Raw genomic sequence first — 19,691 nt, 5'->3', positions numbered from 1 at the left:
CTTCACAGCAAAACCATTTGATAGAGACAAATATTCACTTGCTAACATCTGCTATTACTTAATTACTGTGTTCATTTTTTCAAATTTTCATACAGAATTCCTAATTAATGCATAAGAGGGGCAACTGGTAGTATATTTATCACTTGAAGAGTCAGTCTGTAATGCTTTATGTGTTGGCCTGTTCACTTGTTCTAATTTTGATTATGAAAATGTTGACCATGAAACTGCACATGTTTGTCTTATAGCACGGTTTTTCAGATTGCAAAAGGACAGTAGGGTTTCATAATACCACACCTGGCTTCTATCAGACTAATCTTCCAAGATTTTAACCCTTGTTTTCAGATTCAGGATACAAGTAGTATCTTCTCACTGCATTGTAATTGCCAAGTTTGTGTGAATAGTTGTGGAGGAAAAAAAGAGAATAAATAAGAGAAGAAGCAGTATATGATGAACAAACAGATGTAAAGAATTATTTTTTCTCATATTTTAAAAGACAAACAAACAAAACAAAACCCAAAACAAACAAACAAACAAAAACAAACAAACAAACAAAAAAAAAAAAAAACAAGAACAAGGAGGCAAAAAAGAGGCCAAACCCCAAAACAGCAAATAAACATGCTGTCAGTGCCTGCTTTGCACACAGAATAGATGGTTTTACTTAGAAATCTTGCAAATATTTACTGAAAAATATTGGAAACAGAACATGAATTTAGAAGTGGCTGAGTGTCACCTTCTTATACCAAGTGTGTTCACAGACTCGACTGAATATCTTCTACATTTTTAATTTTGCTTCATTGAGTCAGATATAGCTCAAAACCATTCTTGCTAATTCCTGTTGGTTTTATAATCTGATTTAGCCTTAAATGACACACTTTTGCTTCCCTGATTCTAGTTTGTTTTCTTCTCTTTGTTTATATTACGGTTATGGTCTAGAGCTTGCAAGATCCTGTGAATAAACTAACAGAAAAAGCAGAAAAGGAGGACCTGCAGATTGAAAGCACCAATTCAGTGGAAGATCAGCAGAGTCAGTAAGTCACATGTCCTATATATTAACATAATAATATTTTTGTTTATAATCTGCTTTGTGGTTGTTAAAGTCACCAAAACTAAGTAGAAATATAAGTAGAATTATAAGTAATTCTAAAATAAAATTAGAAGTAGAAATATAGACACAGCTAGTCTAATCCTACTAGTTAGCTCAATACAAGAATTTCTGAAATGTTGTAATGTGTGAAAACTAATTAACTTTATGGTGAAATTAAGAGCTTTAAAGACCCATTAAACCCTTACGTGTTTTTCATCTTTCCTAGCCTTTTTTTTATTTTTATCAGCTTTTACTTTATTTTTTCTTTATTAAAAAAATGGTAAACAACTATACCTGGGAGAAGATATATGAGCTTTGTATTTTACCTTTCAGCAGCATCTCCTTTCACCTGGGAATAGGATATAGATTACTGATTGCTCTGAGCAGCAATCAGTTTTTGTAATGTATACACCATCAGTTAGTAATCCAATGAAGCAGTAGGTACTTAGTATAAAGTACATCTAAGTGAGCTGATGCTGTCAAGGTTTGAGTTACCTGTAACTCTGAGGTGAGAGAGACTTATGAATGGACTGCTATGGGGAGGGGAGAATGGGAGAACGGGAGAATGAGATGCGATCTCTCCCCTACCTGACCATCAGGATTCAGTTGCCAGGAGATGCAATGTTGATATAATCCCGCTGCCACCTGTTGTTTTGACTGTCCTTGCTTCAATGAAGTACGCAGCAAAGGATCAGTTGTCAAAAAGCAGAGAACAGCTTGACTGATTAGTGGATTTTGCTCAGCTATTTATAATAATGGATTTTTAAAGAGTTCAGGTTTCAGTCCTCTTTCTGGTTTAGATTCAGAACCACCGACCAAAACCAGTTTATAAATTGGTCAGATTTGCTGTTATTCAGATTAGAAAGGATTTGACCAAGTACCATTTGGCAGGTGGCTGTCTCCACAGCACTTCCCTTATATCTGTTGCATCTCATGTGACAATAATAAAGAATGTAATAAATAACTTTTATTTATTTATTTATTATTTTTATTTATTATTTGTATTATATTTATTATATTTATTATTTATTATATTATTTTCCTCAATGTTGAATATAAAGTTCTAGAATGAATGCATGATTTATGCAAGATACGTGCATTGACACCTACCAGCAAATGCATCAGATGCCATGTCATGGTTGCAATTGTTTTTATTTATGGATTATCTTTTACCTTGTCTGGCATAAACCTGAGGGGAAAAAATATGTCACAATTTTGCTGTCTAAAATCATAAATAAACATCTAGGACTCTAGCAGAATTACACAAAACAAAGTTTTTAAAGTCCTCATGAACTTTCCATTCACAGTAAACATTCATTATAATAGAATGTGGCCTGAATCTGATTTTCTTCTACCACAAGCCTAACTTCAAGAGCTTGGGAAGTGGCTCTTTCTGTCCTGTCGCTAGAGATAGATAGGAGGAATGTACCTACCTAGTCCTTTTCAGCACCATATCAGCCTTGTGGCTGCTTCATTCCCAACTCCTTGAATGACTTTACACAAAGTAATAGCAGTTAGAAAGTATATATTCTTCATTGAAGAGATTACTTTGTATAAGAACTGGATGTAAACCACAGCTTTTTTTTTTCCTGTTGAGAGCTTGTTTCATCAACACTGCTGATCTGTTCTTTTAGAAATCTGCTGAAATGGGACAAAACTCACCTGACTGTTGATTTTTAATTACTTGCTGTTAAAAAGAGAAGGGCAAACTGGTTGAGTTTCTTTTTGGTTGCTTTTATTTGGAGAGGGGTGGGGGAGAGGAGAAGCAGTTGTACTTCCATGATAGCTATGAAAGACCAAATGTAGAAAAGCAGAATGTACTATACTTTTCATTACTGATTTAGTTATATTAAAAATAGAAGGATGGTAGGTTTTGATAGTTGGTCTTTCAATCTAATTTTCACTTTCAACAGACTTCTACCAATGAAACACTAAAAGGTAACAACAGACCAGCATATACAGCAAATGCAAGAGTCCATCTGTTTTTACTGTTTATTTATTACTGGTATGATTCTGTAGCAATGTGACCTAAAAGAGGAAAAATTATTATTATTCTAGAGCCTTAGAATTAATTTCTCAGTCTTTTTTCTTATTCCTTCAAATTAAGGTTGATTTCATTAGAAGAGGAGAGCCATACCAAGGAATCGAACTATTCAGGTATTTTATTTCATGTTATCATAACTTCATAAGTGCTGTAAAACATGGGGGTTTTTGTTTTGTTTATTTCCTATATCAGTTTCACCCAGCAAATCCCTACGAACACATAAAACTTAAGGCCAGGAAGATTTCTTAAAACTAATCTCTTACATGTTACATCCCACTGCATTTCATTCAGTCACTCTCAGATACGTCAAATAGCTTGTCTTCTGAAGCCTAATTCTTACCTTGGGCATGTACCCTTCAAGAAGGTATTCTGCAGGTTAGTAGGTGTTGAGGCAAGGGAAGTGTGCCACTTAGCTCACTAGTTTGTTCCAGTGATTAAACATGTACTCCATGAAAAACTTGATGAATTCAGTGGAACTTCTGCCCAAAAGCCAGGCAAAGTCATATTCAGCTGCTGCCAATGGGTTGTTTATTACACAGTAACACAGCCAGGCTCCATTTGGAGGTGCATAGTGAAAGAATGGGATGCAGTGGGCACAAGTGACAGGAAGGGAAATTCTGAGTACATACTAAGAAAAAGGTGCTTACAGTGAGGGTAGTGAAGCACTGGGAAAAGTAGAATCTTCACGCCTGGAGATCTTTGAGACAAAATGACTTCATAGCTGCGAGGCTTGGATAAAATCACCCCCACCGGTCTCTCCAGCCTAAACAATTCATGGCTTTTAATATACCTTTTTCTACTAAATTAATGGAGAATAATTTTAGTATGTCATATTTTATCCTCCATGAAGATACTTAAAAGATACTACATGAAAATCAAGACTCCTCTCAAATCTTTATTTCAACAGGCTAGCCATATCAAAGAATATGCCAAGTTGGAAGGGACCCACAATGTTGATGTCTTGAAGACATCTGCTTTATTTTTGAAGGTTTTGTTTCCACTCCACTTTACAAATTCCTTTTCAAATATATAACTGTACAAGAGATTTCTGATATTGTTCTCATGTGTCATGTTTTTAGAAGGTAAAATCACATTCCTGTTTCTAGATTCAAGAAGGACATCTCATTTTGCTGCAACATCAAGTTTAAAACTCATATCTGAATTTGTTGTTTATCAAGACTTCAGTTCCTTTTGGTCACAGCTTTCCAGGACTCATTTATCCTTTCTAAAACATGGCGTATATTCCTTATGCCTAGAGGTATAACTTACAAGTTGGTGGTATTAAATTCCTCCAGCTCTGACTACAGAAACTGATTGACTGGCCTGACTGACCACCTCTAATAGTCTGTTAGTTGTTTGCACATTTTTTTCAAGAGTGATTTTGTATTTACTTCCAGATGACTGCTAAAGCCATTGAATAGCAATGGATAAAACACTAAGCCTTGCAGATCTAAACTAGAAACACTTCTACTTTGCAATTATTTCTCCTAACAATGTGTTTTTGACATCTGTTAGTTGTCACGTTCCTAATCCGTTCAATATGTTCGTTATACATTTTACTCAGTGCTAACTTTTAGCTGGAAGGCTCTGCAGTGCAAAGTCAAGTTGTTTCTAAACAAATATCTTTACTGAAAAATAGCTCACGGTTTTTATCACAGAATTAAATTAGTTGTGTTTTTTTAACTAGATCTACTTTCCATAAAAAAACAATAAATTATTATAGGAGCATTTATTATGCTCATGTTCTTTTGCTGAATCCTATACTGAATGGCATTCTGTTAGTGTTTTAACTAGGAGTAATGGTGAGCTACCAGCCCCAAGTTGCCTACAATTACTTGAGTCACCCTCTTTAATTACTTTTGTTGTTTGGATGGGGGTTTTTTGTAGTAATGACACAATATTAGGACATTTCCAGTGTTTTGAAGTTTCACCCATTTTGCAATTAATTAGATCAGGTATATCTTTGACAAAATATTTTAATATTCTTGGATATAAAATCTGACTTATATTTTCTTAGCAGATGTTTTCTAGAATCTCAGTTACTTATAGACTGTAAAATATTTCACCGTAATATAAATACCTTGTTCTGTCTCTTTCTCTATCACCCCTAGAAGGAACTGAAGTGTTTTGAAATACTTCTGACTGCTCTGCTAAATTTTTCCATCTCCATACACTAGCAGGTCTATGCCATTGCTAAGATTTTTTTTTTTCCTTAAACTACCCTTTATGTTCAAAAGTCATACGGATGTAGTGCCTCTTGTGAGGGAGCCATGTTGCTTCTTAGTTTTCCTCACCAACTACTTCTACTTCATAATGTCCATTTTTTTATCATTTGCTCTGCATTTTCCCTTAATATACTATGGACGTCTTCAAGATTCTCTCCATGATGTTTACCATGCAACTAAGGCAGGCTTCCAGCACAGCTGTACCTTTTTCATTACAGAATTGTGGCCATCCATATCCCACCTGTCATGAACTTCTCTTTCTGATTTTGTTTTCCCCTCTACCAGTCAGTCTAGGATTGGCTTTTTCCCCCCTTAGCTCTATGCATTGTCCTTTTATGAAAGCATCATGTATATTTGTTCATGTGTGTTTATGCCTCTCCTATCTCAATCTGTACAGAGTGCAATCAGATGAGATCATGGGTTCTTAAATGACCAGCTGATTCTATTTATGATAGCACCTTTCTGTCCTAGCAAAGCCTTATAAAAATAAAATTATATCAACAGCAAGCTGTTCTGTTTCCTTTAGTTCTGAACACACCTTGAAGTTTCTCGTGGAAGGTTTTAGCATTTCTCTTGAAAGGGTTTGGGATTCCATTTTTATTCCCTGTAGAGAGTTTTATTTCTCCTTTCCAGTCTCTCGTGTGAGGCTTCCAGCAGATGGGCTTTCCAGATCTGGCAATACTGTGACCAAACCCTTCCTTTGCCTTTAGAGCTACATAGTTGTCTAGGAGCTAAATTTCCCCAATGGTTAATGGTGGGAGAAAGGCATTTTCAGCATGTGGCTCATCCCTCCTGCTTTGCTATATGTCTTACATGGGATTAATCACCTGAAGGAGTTGTCTTTCTCTTCACTGATAGACAGAATCGAGATGATTGTTTTGACTCCATGTCTCATCTGTGAAACTTGCTGAGAGTTTAAGGTGGTGGTGTTTTGTCACCTCTAGTTTATAACCCTCAGGTATACATTTTCCCTCCCATTGTTCTTAGCCCATATACTTTCCTGCAGAGGAGATGTTGTTACGTATATCCTGACCTGGGGTACTTTGTGGGAAGATTCCTTTCCCCTGTTCCTGGAGTTGGTGTTAAGAGGAAGAACATACTGCCAAGGAAGGCAGTATTTAGAGAGTGACAAGGTCCTGGCACATTTGTGCTCCCTCCTGGCCTAAGTACAAGCCTTTAAAAGAGATGTCTCTGCTTCTAGAGGACAGGAGAGACCTGTCTGATTCTTGCAGTTGCCTGAGTTGGGTGCACTCAGCCTGGAGAGGGCCTAGGGTGGAGAGGGCAGGGATTCAAAGGAAGATCCCCCCTTAGGTTATTTATTAGTCAGCAATTTGCCTCACTTCTTTGAAATGCTTGTATCTTGGCTCTTTCATCCATTGTGACCGGGCTTATTTTAAACATGGCTCATTTAAAACATGAATACCAACCATCTTGCATGTTGATCTTATAGTGATGTTGTTTATAAGCATAGTCTCCTGCAGAGTGCAGTTTGACATGCTTATGGATCTTGATTACAGCTGACGATGGCAAGGATGTCATCTCTATGTTACAAGGAAATTGTAGCCACAAGCAGAACTCAGGTGAAGAGACTTAAGAAAGCTACCTTTAGATGTATACATACTGATTGTCAGTGAGCCGCCAATCTTCCTGTTGCTTTTAATTTTTTTTTTTAATTTGTTCTTTCTTTTTTTTCTTTTAGGTGCCATAGATGACTTATTAGACCTGCAACCTGAAGAAAATGGTATGAAATAATTGTGTATGTCTGTTTCATCTGCTTTTCCATCATAGTCACCAAGTGTAACTTTATCTTAGTTCTTAAGTGTTTTCACACTCTGAAAGGTTGAATGAAATTATTCTACAGCACTATTTAAATAGTGTTAAAGGAAACTCAGCAGAGGCACTACTCCTGATGTCGTAATATGAAGTAAACGTTACTGGGGATAAAATGTTTTGTACCAGCTAATTCAAGATTAGGTAGACTGGACTATATCCTGTTTGCCCCGCTGAAGAGGGCTCCACTGTAAAACTTACCCCTTCTACAACATTTCACAAACTTTTCTTTTTGGTTCTTTAATTGTTGAACTACAACTCTTGGGAATACACTAGTAACCACTAGATTTTTTGTTAGAAATGTACATATCAGAAACAAATAGTTTAGTCCTCTTAAAACCATATAAGAACTGGTGACTTCTTCCAGCTAGAGAGTTAATTAAATCCATTATGCTGTCTTTATGCTTCCATGATAGCTCAAGAGGATGTGCTGTTTTACCATATAACGTGTGAAAGATCTGGGTAAAAGTTTTATATTGAGTTTTCATATGAAGTCAGAGTATTACCTATAATTTTTCATTTGCTTTTCACTCATATATCTCAGAAGAATGAGTAAAAAAACTTCAACAACAAAAACAACTGTGACAACTCAAAAAGCAAATGAAGAAAAAGAAAAAAATCCCTTTGTGTGGTTTAGTCAGTCAGACTGAGAGTGTAATTGTATTTAAGACTCTGCCTTCATGGTAGGTAAGGTCATTTGCAAACACCTTGACTTTGGATTTGCCACAGGCATTCTCTTGCACTGGGGGGAAATTATCCATGTGGGGAATCACCCATGAAAGCAGAAACAGGGATAGTTCCTCAGCTGTCTGTGCAGAAGCAGCCCTAATCTGTGGATAGATAAGGTAGCAATTACTTCTTTTCTGTGGTTAATAAAAAAGGTCAGTGCATGTCTGATAGTGGCATTTTTTTTCCCTGGTTTTCTTCTTACTCAGTTCCATTCCTTGTTGGGCCTTCTTAGTGGAGATACAGAAAATGCATACAGTTATTGCTCATACAAGTTTAGCTGTGTCGTTCTTTTTTCTTTAGTCAAATAATTAACTTGATACAAAACCTGTTGTGGAGTGTCTGCATCAGCTAAGGATGGCTATGGCACTTTTAAAATATCAGCATTTGCCCTTATTTTACACACTAGCTAGTTTTAGGCTATTGAATATTGCATTATTTTAAGTGAACCAGTATGGTTAGAGGTACACTTTCATGCGTGTTTCAGAAGGAAGTCTTAATCCTATGTCTTAATCATGTACTGTTGTAATTTTTTTACTTTCTCTTCACTTTTTCTTTTCTTTTAATACGTGCAAAATGAGGCATGTTTGTGAAGGAACATGAGCATTACTAGAGGCTTGTTCAAATAACTAGAAAAAGAATGTAGTGACATTGTTCTTTCAGTGTTTTATTGGAAGTTTTGGATTGTTTTTTCATGGACATTTATAAGGCAGCATGTGCATACAGAAAAAAGGATTTTGTCTGAAAATGGGTAGTGAAAACAGAAACAGGAAAAGAGGTAATAGAAGATTTATGGATGAAGTGAGAAAGTCCATATCATTCTAGTAATCTAGCAGAAATACCACATAAGTAATATCTCAGTAAGCAAGACTGGTTTCTAGATAACCTTTATTGCAAACAAGGGTAGAACTTGCAGCTGCTTACTCGAGGTAGCCTGAGCGTAAACACCACCCCTGCCCTCCCCTGCGGCGGGTGCACAGTCCCCACAGGAACATCAGAAAGACTGCTGAGCCAAGAAATGTGTCACTCCTCAGATTATTGGTGGTCATTACACACTGCAGCAAGACCTAACTGCTCTTTAGAAGTAAAGCTCTATGTTGTACTTTCTCCTCCGGTAAGAATGGGACTCCTGCAGTGGTTACCCCAACAGAGCAGAGCTTTGCTCTGAGCTGTGCTGCTGCAACTGTTCCGCTCTGGGGCACTTGTGGTTAGGTGCGGTGTTGGCAGTGTGTCTTAGCGGATCTGTTACAAGTGCTGCTCCTTTTGCATCTCCCCTTGCAGGGGCTTCCTGAAAGCAGCTTTGAGATGATGATGCCCCATAGAGATCAGAGTTCTTAAGTGCCTTTGAAATAGCAGGTGTGTTTCCCCTATGGGAGGATTTACCCCTCTGCCTCACCTGCTGAATAACTTGGGGGAATTGTAGATACTTGAACAACATTAATATTCTTTGCTGTTTATCTGAAGATGGGAAAACAGCCTGAAAATTCAGAAGAATAAATTGTTTTCAATGGTATTTTAGTTATAGTCTAGTGGGAACATCAGGAGAATTGATGTGTTTGTAATGTTTCTATTTCTGACTTTTAGGCCCTGTCAGGGAGTACAGAGGTATATAAAAATGTGAATTAGGAAGGAGCTGAATCTCACAACTGACTTCAGTAATGAATAAAATCCTTTTATTATGTGTTTGTTTATCTGTTTCTTAGTACGTAGGTGTGTGTGCTGACGCATGAGTCTATTTTAAAACACAGTTTTGCACTTTTTTTCCTCCTCTGACTCAACTTCAACCATTTAATTATAAATTACTACAGCTATTAAAAGGAAACTTTGCTGAAAATGCTGTTGCATTTCAGTAAAATGGCCTGTTGCAACCACTTTGCTACTGTCAATCTTTTATCCCAACCCAAAAGGGTTAAAAAGCATCTTTGTAAGTTGTATGCAACTTGGAGAGCTCAGCTGATCTACCCCAACTTTGAAAAAGTGAGGTTACTTCTGTGCCTTACTGCAAGTTTGAAACAGGCATAATTAAGATAAACTGATGTGGATTTCAGTAACGTAACATTATCAGCCTTGTTAACCACCATTTTTGTGAACTACAGACTCCCACAGTGGAGCTCCAAATGTTTCCAAGTAAAATACCACTTGGGGTTCCATGATAGTTCTTTAACATTCCAAATATATTGGAAAAGGATTATGATCCTGGTTACCAGTTTTGTGTATTTTATATAACTATTTGACACTTCTAAAATAGGAAATTTTTTTTTAAGGAATAATGGCTCAAGTGATCTAAGAGCTTCTTCAGCTGCAGTTCTGGTACTGGAAAAACTAACACAGGCAATCAGAAGGAAAGTGGGCCCCAGTTATTTCTCAGCAGCTTATGAGAAGAAAAAAATGACTACAGGTTAGAACAGTGTAGAAATCTAACTACATTAAAGTAACCTTTTTCCATTGGGAAATACCCCAATAATTCAAGCATTGGTCAGAAGGTCATAAAGATGATCTTAAGTATGTTCTTACAAAATTCTAGAATAATCCCCAACTCTTACTTTTTTTTCAGTTTATACCAATCTGATTTTTTGGGAGTTTTACATAATGTTTCAAGAAGCAACATAAAAGTAGTCTTCTCCAATTATTTAAATATTAGACTACATAATGATTTTAGTGTGTTTAATAGATTTTTAAGCCTACTTATAGTATTATTTTTAATGAGAAGTGAGTGTTAATAGCAGTGAGGTTATCTAAGATAATCAAGGAATTATTTGTTGCATAAGGTACAAACCCAGATGTCCAAGAGAATTGGGTCTAAAAGAGAAAAAGAAAATCATGCAAAAATATTCCATCTCACTTAACATACAAAACCCAGATGGGTTATTTTTTAAGAAATTCCTTCTTTCTCTAAAAAATAATTTCTCTTGACCCTCTTGTTCTGAGACAGCTTCAAAGGAACAGTTTGTGAGGTCCTTGGAGCCAGAACCTGGTGATAAGGATGACATGGTATTACTGAATGAGATCCTCAATGCCTCCTCCCTGGATGAGGGGGAATTCAGCAAAGAGTGGACAGCTGTGTTTGGACAGGTTGCTGATCTCACCATGAACTCTTCAACTAGAGATGGGGAGAACACTTCATCATCTGTGGTACCAGCACCATCAGGCTACTTGCCCTCACAGCTGCTAGACCAAAACATGAATGACTTGCAGTCATCCTTACATGGTGAGAGCTCATCTTGTTCTCTTAGTATATGTGAAGTATTAAGTACCTAAAACCTGAAGTCAAGATTACTGTCTTGAATGTTTTCATTGAGCTTCCTGAAATGTTCTGTGGGTCTTTGAGATATTTTTTTCCCTGAAACAGAAAATCTATTTGAGTGGGTTCTACTGTTTAAATCACAACTGCCGTCTCTGTTAAAGCGCCAGGGAACCAAAAATAATTACTGTATTTTGTCTGGGGATAGTATTTTTAAACAACATAGTGAAAAACAATTGCATTCATTCATTTTTTTCCTCCAAAGCATCCTGTGCGTTGCACGTACAGATATGGGTAAGGCAGAATGGGTTGTCTCATCCTAGCAAATGTACAGGTGGATTCCTCTTGCAGTCTGTTTACTGATACAACTCTTTCTCTGCGCTTTCTTCTATGCAGTTGATTCTCTTGGCTTTTCCAAGCTGCTGCTGGGGGAGAAAGAAAGAGGGGAACTGGGGCAGAGCTTTCCTGCTGCTGCTTTGGCCTTGAGGAAGGGAGGCAGGAAGGATAGGCTAGTGATAACCAGCTAAACAGCAACTACCTTCATCCTTCCCACAGTCGCTAGATTTCTCCTAGGGCTTTGCAAGCTGGAGGAGGACCTTGGCTTTTCGGGCTTTGTCCCAAGTCATTTAAATCTTACTTGTGGAAGAGTGATACAGGAAAGGCTAGCAGGCTGACTCTATCCTGAAGATTACTTCTTGGAACCCATGCAACTGGTAGAATCACACCTGATATAAAATGACCTGTCACATTTTGGCAAAAATAAGAAAGTCAAATTTACCTTATAATTAATACACTTACCACCAGCACCCATAGAGCAAGATGTCTGGGTTCACTGACTTCAGCACTTAGTTGGAAAATGGGGAAATGACATTTGTAATGATGCACAGTTTTAGATGTATTTTTATGATAAGATACATGATTTTAAGCAAGTTACTGAAAGTAGCAAGGGAATTATTATGAGATTGGGGGGGGTCCACAGCTTTACATATTTTTAAATGTATTTTACATATCAGCATAATTTACATTTTTAAATGTAAATATGTGTCTGTAGGAAAAATATTTTTGAGGTATAAACAGCAAGCAGGATTGTGTATCCTTTCTGAGACAGCTGTTAGCTCTCATTTGCACAAGGCACTGGCATTGGCTACAAAATCAGAACTCGGTTATGTTGCATTCAAGGAACACTAGAAATGGAAAATCCAGTCCAGTCAACATGGTATCCCAAAATATTCTTGAATTAAAAAAAAAGAATAAATCTGTACTGGAAGAGCAAAATACGTTGATGTTTTCAAATGGATTTCCAAGGGTTTGGCAGAAGATCGTGGTAATTGATGTACTGGCATTTGAAAAGTCAGGGCTAATCAGCTGAGTGATTGTATCTGATAATCAGCATGTTCCCAGCTGACTTAATTTGCTGAGTAAAATGCGTTATTTAAACTAACTTTCATAGGCTATTTTTCTTTTTAAGTTTTTGTTTATTTTTTAACAGAAGGTGAAATTTGGTCCATTTTATGTCTGGTGAAAACTCAGCTTTAATCTTAAACTACATTCATTTCACTTCACAATGTCTCTTTCATAATTTGACCTTATCAATAATATGGGAACAGAGACTTTTTTCTTAAACAAACTACTAACTGACATATAAGCATATCTAGACATACAAGTAGGAAATATTAGAATACAGGGATTATATTTTTACTGAGGACTTGTGATACATCTCCTACACTTTTTTTCCTCTGTGTGGTAGGATTACTTAATAATTATTAAGTGTGAAGCACTACACTGTAGCCTCGATGTTGCATACTTCCTGTGTGAATTTGGCCTTAAGACCATAAAGATTCTTAAAACTCACATGCTTAACTTTAAGCACATTAACTTTTCTATTAACTTCAGTGGGATTACTTACTTATTTTATGTTAAGCATGCTCATAAATCTTTGGGGCTTTGTTTTCTCTCTGCCTCAGATCTTAATCTGTAAAACAGGCACAATGCTATGCAGGTTATAAACTGTTGTGGTCAGGAATTCCCAGCTCAGAGTTTTCTCTGGCTGTATTTATAGGCAGGATCTAGCACAATGGGACTTTGAATTGCTATGGGGCCACCAGGTACTGGTTTAAAATACATATAAATATGTGTGTGTGTATATATATATATATGCAATAGAAACAAAGTGTGCTCCCAACAAATCTTTTGGATTCTCCTCCAGATACAGTTTTGTGGTTTGGTTGCCTTTCTGCTTTTTCAGAGAGAGCACCGGCTTTCTTTTTTCATGATGTTTATGACCTCATTTATTTACTTACTTATATCATTAAGGGCTCCTCTTTATCTTCTCTACATGTGCATAAATTCTGGTTGGTAAGCAAATGCACAGCTCACCATTTCCATTTCTAAATTTCATTGTGGTAACGTTTGTGAAGATGCTAACTGAAAAGCAAGCTGTTTGGTTTCCTTGCTCTCTTGGCAATAACCTTTTGTCTAGTCATGTAGCAAAGCCATCCTGTGAACAGGCAAACCAAAACAGGCTTAGGGCCAGCAACTGCTTTCAAATTGATAGGCTGTGGTTTGTTTTTGAAAGGCAAAGTTGTTCTCTGTAGCTTGCTAAAGACATAATTTGTGAAAGTCTTTAATAAATTCTGTGTCAGTCTTTCCCAGTACCTTCACAGATGGGTAAGTTCATTACGAAAGCATCACGTATTTTCTGGAGCATTTTTGGTTGGATTTTTTGTTGCTGCTGTTAGATTCTTTTTGTTTTCTAAGTGGCACTTGTGCTACCTGCGTTACAGTAAACAGACACCCAGGCCACAGCATCTCTCATGGATGTGCTGCCTACCACAATTTGGTGCAGGGGCTCAAAAGGAGGGCTGCAAAGGAGTTCACTGGTATGCCAGTCACACCAGTGTAAAGGAACATCAATGATGTCTCAGGGAGCCAAGTCTTGATCTCCCTGAATTCACTGGGACTCGCACAGAATGTTTGCAGGCAGCACTCTCATTTATTTCTATCAAATTAGGATTTGCCCCTATTTGTTTAAGTAGCTCCATTTAGCCATTGTCATTCGTTGACATATCAAAACACTTTCTCACAGTAAATCTCCAAACACACAAAAAGCCTTACAGACTACTGTAGTTGTGTATAATGTCCTTTGCCATTCTTGTTTGTAACACAAGCAGAGAAAACGCCTGGAAAAGTATGTCATTCTGAAGAGTTAATGTCATAATTTTCATTATGATTCACATTTGCTTATTTGAAAGATGAAAACCTCATTTTCAGAGGGCACAAGCTGGCTCACAAGCCTGTATCACCTTTGTCTAGAACAAATACATGTGAGCACTCTGCATCCAGATTTGTAAGAAGTTTTTGGTTAGTTTCCTTAGAGACACAGAGGATGGTTGTGGCTTTAAATTTCCTTCCTATTTCATCTGATTTTACAGAAACTCTTCTTGCCTCTTTTTAATAGCACAGCTTGGGCTTCAAACCTTTTATAGTCAAGGTAAGATCAGATAGTGATGAGAATAATCTATTAGAGAGAGGAAGGAATGATGTGACTTACGCGGCTCTTGCAGTAACTGTCAGGACAGTGGGTACCAATATCTGACAGGGGTCCCAAAACAGCAGAAAATAAGGGGAGGAAGGACAAAAAGAGTAAAAAAGGGAAATGAGAGCATAAATTTGTAGAAAAAAGAAACTGAATAAGGAAATGCTAACTGTGTGCACAGATGAGCAATCCTGTTTGTGACACTTCCAAATTAGATATAGTAGGTCTCTGAGATGGGTGGGTAATTGACCAGGCCAAACTTAAAAGAGATATTAATTAAATTATAAATACAACCTCCAGTCCTCTAAATGTAATAAAGGATAAAAACTTAAATATCTGAAGCCAAGGACAAAAATTGCTTGCTTTTTCCTAATATGTTTCCACAGTATGCCACCCCTAGTCATTTTGCCAAGCCTGCTCATCTGGCCTCATTAACTGTACTTATCATTACTCTTTTGTGGCTATAAAATATGCATGTAAGAACAAAAAATTTTGAATATTCAGTTTCACTTTTTCCTGCATATTTAATCTCTTTTTGCTGTAAAGATCCATTCAAATAAAGATCAAAAAAAAATACTTTATTAAAATGTAGTTTTAAGTTAACTTGAAGTAATTCATTTTGAATTTAATTCTTCAGTGTTTACCTGTAATTTTTTTTTCAGAATTATTTCAAAATTAAAAAATCTAGGGTCTCTGAATACGGTTTTGTCTGGAACAGTGGATGAATTGAAAGTCTTTGGAACTGTAAAAGTAAAGAAAGGTGGAAAAAATGTTGATTATGTATATTATTTTCATGCAAATGTAAGTGATGTTCTCCCTACAGCTGTGTTTGACTTATTACTGAACTGGCCTTGCTGTCAATGAGTATTAACTGTGATTCAATAAAAGAAACAAAAATCTCTTTCAGCCAGGTTAAAGGTTTGAAAAGAGTATAGTTGCCTGAATCCAGAGATGATGAATCTGATCCATAGCTACCCTGTTGTTAAGGATGTTGCTCATCTGCAGCATCTGACTGCTGATTTCTTGTATACAAGGAAATATATGAATGGCCATAAATGTAATATTCTGCTCCACTGTCTGATGGTGCCAGACAGTGGGGTGTTGGAGTTAACAAAGTAATTCTTCATGCTAATGCTGCTGTATTGTTGAATTCTAGGATGGGCAGCTAACAGTGTGAGCCCACCATCAAGACCACAGCCAGCACCACACAGCCTGAATGTGAATGATAGCAAAACGCCTGTGAAAGGTGATGGTCATGTATTTTTTCAGTTTCTTACTTTTCCTTTTTAGCTGTGACTCTTGTATCTATCAAGTCTTCTCAGTTACTTTGCTATAATAAAATTTGGTTTTATAGTAGCTACAGCTTAATCTTATGCCCCTAATTACTCTGCTTCAGTTTGATTACATGTATGATATGTCTGTGTATGTACATGATATTTTTTGCTAGGCTTCACTGCTAGTAGCATGTCAGAAGAGTAATTTACTATGTAATAAGGGAGCTGAAGCTACAGTTTCATTATACTACTTTAATTTTTGAGTCACACAGAATAGCACCTGCATGCACTTTGTCTAAGCTGAACAATGTTTTGAAGCTCTAGGATTTAGCATAGTGGCTAAAATACAAGCTACTGATAAGGCAGAAGAGCCCTAATTGCAAATTTTTTTGATAAACATATATCATGTCAGTAATCATCTGTTTGAAACTTAATTCAGTTCTTGCAACTGAGCCAAGTGTGCATAGTCCTGCCATCTACTGAGACAAAGCCCTGATGACTTTGACTAGGATTTTCTGGATAAGTGAACCAGGATTACATTGAATTCTTATTGCCAGTTTGTACCTATTCTGTGCATTCACATTGGATCAGAAGCAAAATGGAAGATGTTCAATGAAGAAGAAAGGGGTGACATGTATTCCTTCCCCTGACATTTTTTAGCTCAGCAGAAAAAAAAATAGAAGGTTAAGGTGTTTTGGAAGCTGTTTTGGAAAGTGGTGCAATTACACAGCCACAGAACTGGCACCAGCAAAAGGAACAGCCTTCAGCTACTTGGAAGTGTGTGGTTATGAAAGTGGCAGATATTGCAGCCTTGCAGACACCAAGATGAACATCATGCCAGGCAGAGCCTATTTTGTCTGTAAATTCCTTGTGTCACAAAGAAAACTTTCATGTGACATTATTGCTCTGAGTGGAAGAGCACATCTTATTTCACTATCAATATAATACATGCTGGGCATAGCATCACAAACACAAAGCAAAGCAGGAGACCTCTGTGAAGTATGTATGTCAGTGTGGACACGGGTGCAACAGTCCAGCTGCTGTTGGAACATATTCCCTTTTCACATTTTTGTTTATATTCCTCAAAATAATACTAGAAATTGTACTTGGGACTGGCTATCAAGTGTAACCCTTCTCCCTCCAGCCAGTGCCTTCCCATTAAAACGTAATTCCAGATGAGCAATGACCTTGTGTGGTTGTATACAGGGGAGACAGAACAGTCACATGAACTGGATTTAGGCAAAGGAATTTAGTCCTGTAAGAGAGGTTGAAAGTAAAATTTGCCTTCACTTTCCTTTTGCTGTTTTGCAGGCATGCAGGTGCGCACTCAAATACCTTTCATGAAACAAAGCTAGACAGAGTGAGATTGTTTCTATTTTTAATTCAAGTGTTCTTGTACTTACCATGGCAGGAGCCATATAAAATACACAGCAGACAGATGTAAAATGTTCATTCTTACTAAAGTTCTATATTCTGATAAAGATAGTGTTTTAAAATGCAATCATTCATTCTGATTTTCTTGTCAGAAGTGCCCTTAGTAATAAATTAAACAATAGCATGGCATTTGTTTGACCTCAGTCAAACATTCAGTCAGTTTTGTTTTAAAATAGCTGACAAGTCTGTACTTTTTCTTTTTTCTTCCTTTCTTTTTTTCTCTTTTTTTCCCCAGAATCTACAAAGAATCCTAAAGACTTGACTGCTTGGTTCAGTCTCTTTGCTGACCTTGACCCATTATCCAACCCTGATGCTGTTGGGAAAACTGATAAAGAACATGAATTGCTTAATGCATGAGTCAGCTGCCTCTGGTAACTCACATTCTTCCCTTCATCAACACTATTTTGGAGTTAAAAAAAATGAAAGTTAGTATGCTGTTGTGAAACTATAAAGTATGTGCCATGATAATAAAACTAAAGGGAATGAATCTCCTTTTATATAGGTGCAGTTATTTGCTCTTGTTTTGTATAAAGAGTTCACATTTATTTTCTACGTGGATTTACAAAAATAAGGTTAAGAATTAGGGCAGATTTCTTGCCAAATTAGATTATCTGCTAAAACACTGTCTTTGCCTGGGGTGATGCGGAGCTAACAGTGGAGTGAAATACAAATTGCAAACCTATTTTTTTATAATGTTTCTTGAGTAAATTAAAAACAAAATCATGTAACTGAGGAGGCTGCATGAGTCAAACATCTATCATGTCTGTAATATATATATTACTGCTATGTTAAGATGTCAACTGAATTTGTTTTGTTAGTACTCACAGTGAAAAACCTGTGCTGGGGCTAATTATTGAAGAAGTAAATTTGGGTCTGTGCAGCCATGGAAATTGTTGCCTTTCTGATTTAACTTATTAGACAAACTGCACTACATAAACAGAAGTCATGCCCAGAAGGCTTCTTTTCTGAGGTTTTTCTCCACTGCACCAACAGAATTTGCACCTGTTTGCAGAAGTTTCTTCAAACTGATGCTTTATCATGCCTTCAAACCATTCATGTTTCTGTTCTGAGAATTTTTCATCCCGTTTATTTCTGAAGCATGTGTTATTTTGAGCTTGTTGTGACATTAACTCTTTAATAAAATGATTTTGACAAAAAAACACAACTTTATTCCCACTGGAATGCTGGTGTGCTATTGCATTGATACATAACAAGCATCCAAAGATAAACATGACCAGTTTTAGACAGTACCTAACAGTTCATTTAGTTTTTGAATAGTAATCCAGTAGGACAATTAGAAAATTTGAACTCAAGCCCATGTCCCTCAGCCTCGATGCTTTTCTTTTACAGCAAAAGAAGGGGAAAAGGATCGTAGAGTAATAAAGGTTGCAAATGGCCTCCAAGATCATCAAGTGCAACTTTTGACCAAACACCACCATGTCAACTAAACCATTGCACTAAGTGTCACGTCCAGTCATTTCTTGAACACTTGCAGACATGGTGACTCTATCACCTCCCTGGGCAGCCTGTTCCAATGCCTGACCACCCTTTCAGGGAAAAAATTCTTCCTGATGTCCAACCTGAACATCCCCTGGTACAGCTTGAGGATATGTCAGTAGCCAGTTAAGATCACAAGTTATAGTTATTATATAGGACCTGCTTTACAATTTTTTATATTTGGCATTTTTTTTAATTTGGTTGATATTCCTTTTACATTGGTGAAGCTTTTCACTACCAGTTAACTGTACCTTCAGTTAGTTCTTGCCTCATGGTCTATTAGATAACTGAGTACCTGGAAATAAGTGTATAAATATAGAAGTTCACTGAATTGACCAGCTTCTTCTTGAGTGCAGTGGAACATCATTTGATGGCTGCACCAAGCAGTATTAATGTGCATTTGATTTCTCCATTAAAAAGCTGTCAGTGGATGGGGTGTTGGACTGACCAGAGTTCATCTAGCTGAACCCTCAGCAAGTTTTAAACAACTCTGTTCAAAACTGTAGTGTTTGTTGTCCCACCCCATAGCCTGGAAGTGTCAAGGTACTTCAGCTTTTGCCAGAGAAGTTCTTCAGATGCTTAGCAGTATATTTTCATGTATAATGGGAAAAGACAGTCTGATCTTCTCTTTGCACTGAGGCTGGTAACTAAGTCGGAGAACCTGATGTAGATGCCTAACACTTTTTAAAACAAAACTTTTTTCCTTCCACAATATTTCTTACTGTTCAGTACTGGCAGCTCCTTGCTCAATAAGCCACCTTTTCTGCGATGTATAACTTTCTTGAGCATTAAGGGGGGGCT

General features: G+C 36.9%; 1 protein-coding gene across 3 annotated transcripts in view; it reads left to right on the top strand.

The window, feature by feature from the left end:
* ICA1 (islet cell autoantigen 1) overlaps positions 1-18,553 on the top strand; it is a 71,696-nt gene extending 53,143 nt beyond the window's left edge. For all 3 annotated transcript variants that reach the window (XM_027684758.1, XM_027684757.1, XM_027684756.1), the window contains 6 exons: positions 934-1,028; positions 3,192-3,241; positions 7,053-7,094; positions 10,842-11,117; positions 15,842-15,931; positions 17,629-18,553. In XM_027684758.1, the coding sequence (XP_027540559.1) occupies positions 934-1,028; positions 3,192-3,241; positions 7,053-7,094; positions 10,842-11,117; positions 15,842-15,931; positions 17,629-17,750 (675 nt within the window). In that variant the 3' untranslated portion in view covers positions 17,751-18,553. The remainder of the gene's footprint in view (positions 1-933; positions 1,029-3,191; positions 3,242-7,052; positions 7,095-10,841; positions 11,118-15,841; positions 15,932-17,628) is intronic.
* Positions 18,554-19,691: the final 1,138 nt, after the last annotated feature.

The sequence above is a fragment of the Neopelma chrysocephalum genome, unplaced genomic scaffold (assembly GCF_003984885.1).
Source record: "Neopelma chrysocephalum unplaced genomic scaffold, ASM398488v2 Primary Assembly neopelma1_67, whole genome shotgun sequence".
NCBI lineage: Eukaryota > Metazoa > Chordata > Aves > Passeriformes > Pipridae > Neopelma > Neopelma chrysocephalum.
Note: the sequence above shows the minus strand (reverse complement) of the source record. Positions and strands in the feature narration are given on the sequence as shown.